The sequence below is a fragment of the Mus pahari genome, chromosome 1 (assembly GCF_900095145.1).
Source record: "Mus pahari chromosome 1, PAHARI_EIJ_v1.1, whole genome shotgun sequence".
NCBI lineage: Eukaryota > Metazoa > Chordata > Mammalia > Rodentia > Muridae > Mus > Mus pahari.
In genome coordinates this window covers 10904051-10913749 of record NC_034590.1, presented here as the reverse complement: position 1 = coordinate 10913749, position 9699 = coordinate 10904051, and the positions used below count along the sequence as shown (strand labels likewise).

At 39.3% G+C, this 9699-nt stretch overlaps 1 protein-coding gene across 1 annotated transcript in view; it reads left to right on the top strand.

Moving 5' to 3' along the window:
- The window catches only part of Uri1 (URI1 prefoldin like chaperone), a 61451-nt gene extending 52113 nt beyond the window's left edge, over nt 1–9338 (top strand). Inside the window, exons 7-11 of the mRNA XM_021196656.2 lie at nt 1372–1540; nt 3314–3674; nt 5592–5731; nt 6419–6647; nt 7645–9338. Coding sequence (XP_021052315.1) covers nt 1372–1540; nt 3314–3674; nt 5592–5731; nt 6419–6647; nt 7645–7827 — 1082 coding nt within the window. The 3' untranslated portion in view covers nt 7828–9338. The remainder of the gene's footprint in view (nt 1–1371; nt 1541–3313; nt 3675–5591; nt 5732–6418; nt 6648–7644) is intronic.
- The last annotated feature ends 361 nt before the right edge of the window (nt 9339–9699 follow it).

Genomic DNA, 9699 nt, shown 5'->3' with positions numbered 1-9699 from the left:
AAGAGATTTGTAATTCACAACTGTAGAACACTTATTTTTTGGGAGTGTGTGTGGGGGTAGGGGCTCAAGACTGGGTTTCTCTGTATAGCCTTGCCTGTCCTGAAATTTTTTGTATAAACCTCAAACTATCTGCCTACCTCTGCCTCCTAAGTGCTGTTATTAAAGACTGTGTCACCACTGCCTGGCAGAATATTTCTAACATCTATTTTACTTTCCTTTTTTTTTTCTAACATCTATTTTTCAAGTTCACACCAGTTAAAAGGAAAGACCAACAATAACCACATTCTAGTCATAGTGCTTGTACTAAAGCATCACAGATGTCATGAAGTGAATGAAATAGAGGAAGCAGATATCAGGGCACAGAAGGACAAGGGTTTTGTTTGGAGTGACCAGTGAAGAATTATGTGTGCTGAAAGTCTACAACTTAAACTTGTTACCACTGTAGAGTTAGTACTGCCCAAAGAATGAGTCAATTACATATAATTTCAATGTTTTTAAATTTAGAAACCTTCAGGTCAGTCAGGTTCATCCCAGCAGCACCCGTGAAGTGCAGGCAGGGTGGGTCTGTGAGCTGGAGGCCAGCCTAGTCTACATGTAGATGTGTCCCAGGACAGCCAGAGCTACACAGTGAGACCCTGTCTTTTTTTTTTTTTTTTTTTTTTTTTTTTTAAGGAAAAGAAAGAAAAAGAGGAAAATTTCTAGATATGTGTCACATTTTACATAAAGGTTTATTTGTTATTTGAGATGGGAATTTGAACATAAGATAGATAGGGTTGAGGTTATCTGGTAGAACGAAATCTCATAATGGATAGTACTTTAGACTTCTCATTACTGCCTTCAAAACTTCAATTTGCTTTATTAAGAAAAATCTGTTTTTAAATGAAAAGCAGATAGTTTTGCGTTCATATTTGATCTATCTCCTGCCACCACATGACAGTTGCAAATAAAATAAAGCAATTTAAAAGAGAGTATTGTTCATATATAAAATTATAATAGAACTTTCCAGAGATTAGCCTCTATCAATTCCTCCTGGGGTATGCATTCTTGGCGGTGCCTTAGGGTTTGAAGTATCCCATGGCAGGACGTTTTATATCACTCTCATAACTGGATTCTCTTGAGTTTGGGTGGTGAGTGGATATTACTCGGGTGGAGTTCCGCATGGTAGCCAGTGTGCATTGTGACTTTGTGCTTCTGTGATGTTGAGGTCCTAGAGCTCATAGGACTGCTACAGTGACTGCTCTTTGAACAGGGTGACTGAGCAGGTTCAGGAAGCTGAGCAGCACTTGTGAAGGGACATGTCTTTCTCAACACTTTTCCCAAAAGACGGAGTCTCATGTAGACTAACAGTCATGGCATTTTCTTTTTAAATAGGAAAACAACGAATTGCTCACAAACCTCATTCCAAACCAAAAACTTCAGATATTTTCGAAGCAAATTTTGAAAATGGTGTAAAACCCAAGGATACGTTTGATGCTGATGAACTGTGGGCTCGACTTGAGGAGCTGGAGAGACAAGAAGAGCTGCTGGGTGAACTTGAAAGGTGCTTAATTGCAGATTAGCTTTCCAAGGGAATATGTATCTTTCCTCATAAGATGGTGTGTTCTCATTGAAGAAATTGCAGAAAACTGTAGAAGGATCAGCATGCCCTTATGTAAACATTTTTGTAGGATATTTCCTTCTGTATAAATACCTACACTGAAAATCACAATCTCCATGTTACTCAGATCTCGCATAATATAATATGTATATATATGTATATATATATGTATATGTGTATATATGTATATATATGTGTATATATGTGTATATATGTAAAATTATACTTGATAGTCAGTGATTGCATTGATACTAACAACAACAATAACAGCAACAACAACAAAACTTAAAAGTGACCAAAGTTTGTTTTTTGAGGAACTGGGGATTGAACTAATGCCTCTATCCTGCAAGAAAAGCATTCTACAGTGCCATGGCCACCACTTTTAAATAACAAATTTTAAATGATACAATTTTATACTGTTTTCGGGATAATGCTCTATGCTCCAATGACTTGTTAAAAAAATGGCTTTGAATTTAAATTTGATACTGAAAATGTTTGTCCTTGTATTCATTTACAAACTTTCTGTTTATTGAGCAGGCAATTTATAATGTGGTCTGGTGGTTCTGTGTATGAGAAGCGACACCAGACTGCTATCTGAGACAGGCCTTAGCACTCACTCACAATTGTCAGAGTGCAGTATGAAGTTGGCTCGTGCAAAGTCCCTAGATTATTTTGCTTAAGTGATGTGCCATTTGTAACAGTTGTGAAAAGTAGGACATAAAATGCAGAAGAATTTCCCCTACCACTTCACCTATGTCTTGATGTAATTATTTCATATTTTTCATTGTTTCTAGCTATTTCATTTTTTAAAAACCCGTGCTGGATTTAAGAGTCTTAGTCATGATCCCCTCTATTTTTGCATGATGTCATTTCAGTTCTGTTGCATTTATAGTTTGGTTATTTTTGTAAGGTCTTCAGATCCTTTATGGAATGAAGCGTGATAAGTGTACATTTGTGTGTAAATATACATTCATATGTACATGCAGAAATCTTTTATCTTACAAAATCCCAGTCCATGTTACACAAATTTCTGAGGTCAAAATTAGAAAATAATAGTATATCATGGTTTGTGGGTATGGGGGATGAATTTCTGGTCTTAAAAATAGGACATCTATTTTTAAAAATTTCTTTCTTAGTTTTGGAGAGAAGCTTTATTATAGATTTACAGGTTGGAACTTAAAAGAGAGAAGGAGGATGGCGGTGGGGAGAAAGAGTGCATGAGCTTAGAACTCTTGTGTAGCAGGTAAGAGTGGTCTCAGGAAATAAAGGAGGTACCTTCTTAGAAATTTCTTTTTCTTTTTATTTTTTAACGTGTGTGTGTGTGTGTGTGTGTGTGTGTGTGTGTGTATGTATGTGTGCGCGCGTACGTGCACACGCGCGCAGGTGTTCATGTCTTTTTTTTTTTTTTTTTGAGACAGGTTTCTCTGTGTAGCCCTGGCTGTCCTGGAACTTGTGCTGCTCTGTAGATAAAGCTGACCTTGAACGCATAGATCTTCCTGCCTCCTGAGACCTGGGATTAAAAATGAGAACCATCATGCCTACCAAATTTCTTAGATTGTATTAATGCTACATCTGGCCAATGTTCAGAGATGAAAATATCCGTGTGTCCTGTGTGTTCTTATGTTTTGAGTAGCTGCAGTCTGCTGGGATTTGTAAGAGCTGCTGTTTCTATTGTCTGTATTTTTTTATCTTATTCATATTTCTTTCGTCATCTAGTAAACCTGATACTGTGATTGCAAATGGAGAAGACACGGTGTCTTCTGAGGAGGAAAAGGAAGGTGAAGACACAGGTGTGAATGTGGTGTCTCCAGTGACAGACTCCTCTGCCCCCAGCAGCTGTAAAAGGCATACTGGAAATGCAGGACTCCCTAATGGTCAAATCAATAGTCTGAACTATTCAGTGAATGGCTCAAATTCTTACCACAGCAACAAAGATGATGATGATGATGATGATGATGATGATGATGATGAAGATGATGATGACGATGACGATGACGATAATGAAAGTGACCATGCTATTTCAGCAGATAATCCTATACCAACAATATATTTCTCTCATACTGTTGAACCTAAAAGGGTTTGTATACTTCTAACTTTGTAGTCATTAAATGTCATCCATGCTGTATTTTAGAAAAAACATTAACATTGACTAAGATTGTTAATACTATCAAACAGGAAAAGCACATTTTCCTCTTATCCAACTGCTGCACCTTAAAAGAAAAACAATAATCAGTTAGTGATGATAGTCTGTCATTCTCAGAAGGCCCACTAAATGCACTCTTGACTGCAGTGACTGTGGTTCACCTGCCCTTATTCCAGGGCTCTCTTTTGGTTTGCTTTCAAATCTGAAAATGCCTTCAAGACAAGGGTATTTTGGGGCAAGGGGAGCCAGGTTGTTAGCAGGTGTCAGGTGAGTACTGTTACCCTGAGCAGCAAGGAGACATTGGGTTGAGGGGTAAAAAATGGGTCCTTTTTTTTTTTTTTTGACAAATTAAATAGAGCTGTGTAAGAATGGGTTTAGAGTTTTAGATTTTGGAGCTGATGTGACTGTAGAGTTCTTGTGATCCACTGCTTTCAAACTTTGCTTAGCAGCCAAAGCTTCTATTCTTCCATACCTAATTGTAGGAGTATTTAAAATGGGCAAAAGTTGACTAGTTGTGGGTAAAGGGTGAGCTACCATCAGTCTACCCTACCCTCTTCCTTCCTTGTGTGCTGTGCTGAGGGGCTTGGGTGTATGTTTTAGGGAGTCTGAGGGGCTATAAGGCAGAGCGGGTCAGCAGCAAACAGGCTCCCTGCTGGTCAGTAGGGCAATCTGCAATGCCTGATTATTGTGGAAGGAGACATTTTTTCCTTTTTTCTTTTTTTTTTTTTAAATTAGATATTTTCTTTATTTACATTTCAAATGTTGTCCCTTTTCTTGGTTTCCCCTCTGAAACCCCCCTATCCCATCCCCCTTCTCCCCAGCCCACCCACTCTTTCTTCCTGGTCCTGGCATTCCCCTATATTGGGGCATAGAACATTTACAGGACCAAGGGCCTCTATAAGGAGGCATCTAAACGTTTACTTATTATTTCTTATGATTTAGTTATCCCTACCCTTTTAGAAAGTAAAATAATTACATGTATTTTTTTTTTATTAATTCTAACACATTAAGCTAAAGGGTCTTTGGAATTTTTTTTGGGGGGGGAACAGTTGAAATTGAAGAATTGCTGGTTTCTCTCTCTCTCTCTCTCTCTCTCTCCCTCCCTCTCTCCCTCCCTCCCTCCCTCCCTCCCTCCCTCCTTCCCTCCTTCCCTCCTCTCCTTCCTTTTTTTTTTTTTTTTTTTTTTTTGAGACAGGGTTTCTCTGTATAGCCCTGGCTGTCCTGGAACTCACTTTGTAGACCATGCTGGCCTCAAACTCAGAAATCCGCCTGCCTCTGCCTCCCGAGTGCTGGGATTAAAGGCGTGCACCACCATGCCTGACCCTTCCTTTTTTTTTTAAGGCTTTTTCTTATTTTTATTTAGATAAAGGCAGACGTGCAAACACGGTTAGAAGGACTGTTGCGGAAAGAGTGTGGTATAAATGCTGGATCGTCACAGAAGAGTAGCTTACTGTCTTGAGCACATTTAACTTTTTAAGTATTTAAGCAGTTTACACAGTTGAGCATTATCTGCTACTGCACTTGTGACTCAGGCTAGCAGCACATGGATTAAGTCACAGATGCATGTAAGATGAAGGCCAGGCAAAGTTTATAGTTAGTGTAGACTTTAGTTGAAATGTATTTTGCTTTGCATACAGTAGTAAAGACAGTGGTGATGGACTCGGCTGTTGAGGAAGATGCAGTGTTGTGGGAATGTGACAGATGAGTCAGACTTGATCATGTACGTAATTTCAGTGCCAAAAAGTTTCAGCAGAATCTCTTGCTGATAACTGTGTGATTTATTTCTTTTACTGTGGAACTAGATTTTTTTGAAAGTTTCTTATTTTTTTTCTCCTTGTGAATTAATTTTAGGTTCGAATAAATACTGGAAAGAATACCACTTTAAAGTTCAGTGAGAAGAAAGAGGAAGCCAAACGAAAACGAAAGAGTGGTGCTGGCAGTCATGCTACCCATGAGCTGCCTGCGATCAGGAGTCCTGCTGATATTTACAGGTAAGTGATGGTCTTGGTGCCTGCAGACCTTTCCTTCCTTTCTGGTTCGCAGGAGGCTGGCTGACGTGGAGCTTCCCAACAAAGCCTGCAGGCTCCACTGAGAGATTGATAGCCCTTGTGCCACACAGCCCGGCCTTCTGAACGGCCTGGGTACTGGGTGCTTCTTCCTTTGTCCTCTTCATATGTCACTCAAGAGTTGGAAGCTGGTATTCTTTGTCGAACTTGTCTGTCACAACTGTCCTAAGTTTGTCCCATATTCACCTGTCATAGCAGGGCGCAGTTACACTGTCCAGTTTGAAATGTTTACCATTTTATCACCCATATTTACAAACTGGTGAAAATTCCTGGTGTTTTGAAGTAGGTGTATAAAAATGTTTTTGGCAAATCAAGCTCTTCTCACCTGGGACATATAAATAACATGCTGTATTTTATTGGGTCCAAAATTCAGCTTTGAAAGTAACATAAGGTAGTAAAGTGAAGTTGTAAATGTACTCTGAATGTGACATTTAGAGAAGACAATTTTAGCAAGGAAACTGAATGGGAGGTGGGGGTGACAGAACCAGGGGTGAAGAGTGAGCCTGGGTTGCAGGAGACCCTGTCTCAAACAAGTGTCTCAAAAAAACAAGTTGTAGGTTAATTCACAGTTATGAGCCCTTAAAATGGAGTTCTGTTTTTTGAATGCTGTAGAGTCTTCGTGGATGTTGTGAATGGAGAATACGTTCCTCGGAAGTCGATCCTCAAGTCTCGCAGCCGAGAGAACAGTGTGTGCAGTGACACAAGTGAGGGCAGCACTGCGGATGTGGAGGACCGGCGGGGGCGCCTGCGGAGCACCAGCTCCGAGGAGGCCGGCGGGAGCAGTTGGGATGAACTCCACGAGAACCACCCCAAGAAACCTTTGCCCTCAGGAGTGTCTGAGGTATGTGTCTTAGTTCCCAGTTTCATATCTCACAGGCTTGTTCTTTACATTTTAAAGTTCTCAGTTTATGTTTAAGTTCTGAGGAGGGGAGAGGTTACAAATATTAGGTAGATTTTAAAAAGTGACTCTGTGGTCTTCATTTTTTTGATATAAAAAGACACATCAAGACATGATGGTGATATGTATGTCATTTAGTTCATTTCAGTTGAACATGCTTGGCTTTGCTTAGATGGAGTCCCACAAACACTTGGCCACATAAAAGCTTTTTTTGGTTTGGGTGACACATCTGATTTGTACCACTGGATTGATTGTCCTAGAATTTTAAAGCTGTTTTGATTCACATTAGTCTTAGCACCTCCAGTTTTTTAGTTTTTACAGGGGCAAAGTGCAATAAAGATCTTGAATAAATAAGCCCCCCAGAGAAATGATGTCAGCAATGGTAAGACTAAGCTTCTGACTGTCAGACGGCAGGGAAGGGAGGGAGGGAGCCCGCCTCTTAGGCCCTGTCGTTCTGTGCTTGGTGATGTTTCACAGAGAGCTGGAGAGGAGGGAGTGTGTGTTTGGGGGACTTTTTACTTGTCACATGTTTTTTCGTGTTCCCGGACAAAAGAGACACTTTACGTTATTATTATTATTATTATTATTATTTTACATTTTTTTCTTTTTGTTTTTGGTTTTTAGAAAGGGTTTCTCTATATAGCTCTGGAACTCCCTCTGTAGATCAAGCTGGCTTTGAATTCACAGAGATCTACCTGCCTCTGCCTCGTGAATGCTTAGGTTAAAGGCATGGGCCACCATGTTCTGCTTGTGTTTTGGATTTGATGGTGCAATTAAGAAACATAGTATTACCTGGTTTCTTTGAACCATTAGTATTTTGATGTTTATTATCCAAAGTTCTTGTTACTTTAGTTTAAAAAAAAGGACTTGGTAATGAAGGGTAAAGATTTTTGTGTGCGTCTTAGTTATATTTAACACCATATACATGTTTGTCTTACAGGCTTTTTCTGGAACTGTAATAGAAAAAGAATTTTTATCATCCTCCCTAACAGCACACTCAGCCATTGCTCATCATGCCCTCCCCACCATTCCAGAGCGAAAAGAAGTTCCATCAGAATCATCGGAGCAACCTGCAAAGAGGGTGTCAAGGTTCAGAGCTGCCCGATTGCAGCAGAGAAGCTAGAGGGCATGGGCTCCACCTGCAGCTCCAGCTGCACTTTAGGACACGTGGCAGATTCGGTCATGGAGTTGGGAAGGTGTCCTGCTTGGCTGGGCAGGGCTCTCTCACCTTTATCAGTGGCATTGGGAAAGTCAAAGTAAATGTTTGAATGCTGTAATGTTCTGCTGGCTTCGTTAATTCTGTGACTACTGTCTAATTGGCCTTAGGATGCAGGAATAGCATTTTGAGTTACTTTTCAAAGAATCCTGTCATATATTGTTTGTGTGTTTTCAACTAAACACAGGCAGTTTTGTACCAGCTGTGATGTGCTTTCCATATGGACCATGTTAAAGACACTTTAAAATCTCAAATAGATTCAACAATTATATTACTTGCTTTTACATTTTAAAGGCACTTTTAAAAAAAATCTACATTTCTTGTAGGTTTCACAGCTGTATGGTTCTTTGAAAAAATCTTCCTTTGAATGTCATACTGTAATCTTTAAGGCAAAAAGCTACACAAACCCTTTGGGAAAATTTGACTAGAAGAAGAATATTTTGTACAACTTTTTTTTTTTTTTTTTTTGGAAGTAAAATTTTTATGAAACTTGATTTCTAAAATGTTGTGAACTTCCTGGTTTAGAATTGTGTATGAAATGTCTTTGATTTGTGTATATGCTATACAGGCCACACCACAGATTTTCAAATTTTTAAAGTTCCACAAGCACCTCCTCTCCCCATAAATACAGCTTTCATTGGCACTATCTTTTGGGGGAGAAAAGTTTGTCTAGATGCTTTAAAATTTTTTTAAAGCACAGGACTTTTTTTGTTTGTTTTACGTTTCAATCTCCCTCACATTTTCATTCTTCAAGAATGCTTTGCTACCAGTAAAAAAACAAAAAATTTACTTATAGCCAAACTCCTTAAAGAGACATTCATTCTCAGGTTGACCATTACAGTGCAAGTGTTGATCATTAGCTTGATGCATGCTAAAATGTAGCTTTTAAAAAGCATTCCGCATCAGTACTAAAATAAGCCATCAACCCCAGTCCACCCTCTATTCACGGCTAAATATTTAAAGGTTATTTATAGCTTCTTTAATGAATTCTTGCTTAAACAAAGTGAAATTATGTCCTAGAAAAGTTGCAGCTGTAACTAGAGCAGTTCCACTGTCAGAGTTGTATGAAAAGCACATGCTTTAATGGTGAAATGGTGTGCTGGGGTCTGTGCCCGTTAATGGATAATGCAGAACAGGGGGCTGAATTGGAAAGACTGGCTAAAAATATAATAGTTCGGTTTTTCTAGCCATTGCCGATCATCTGTACACATATTTTGAACTTAAAAACCACTTTTCTTTCCAATCACCTACTCTCAACCAGACTATCCCATCACACCAGCTCTAGGCATACCCTGCTCCTTCTCCTGTGAGAGGCGTCCTGTGCTGATCTCCTGATGCAAGCCTTCTTGTGGGACTGTTGGATCTTCAGATGTGTAACTTAAGTGTGCTGTTATTAAACACTTTCTATGTTCAAGAACTTATTTTGAGCCTGCTTTATCTATTTGTGTACTTCTTTCAAATTGGTCCCCCTCACAGAACATGTTCAACATGTTCGTGCTTTCTGCTGAAGACACACATGAAATAGTATCATTCAGTTTCAGAGTCATTCTTGACACAGTTTTAAACTGTAACTTGAAACTACACTTTGATTTATTTGAATGTAAACTTTATTTTTCTGAGGCACGTTGTCACCCTGGTTGGAATTGAACTTGAAGTCCTCCTAATCCTGGGGTCAGGGGCTGAGACCACTGGCTTGCATCAAGCTAAGGTCTCTCAGCTCTTGAATACTTTTGCTCTTAAACACTAGAATGTTACAGTCTTATCTTGTGCTTCTTTCTT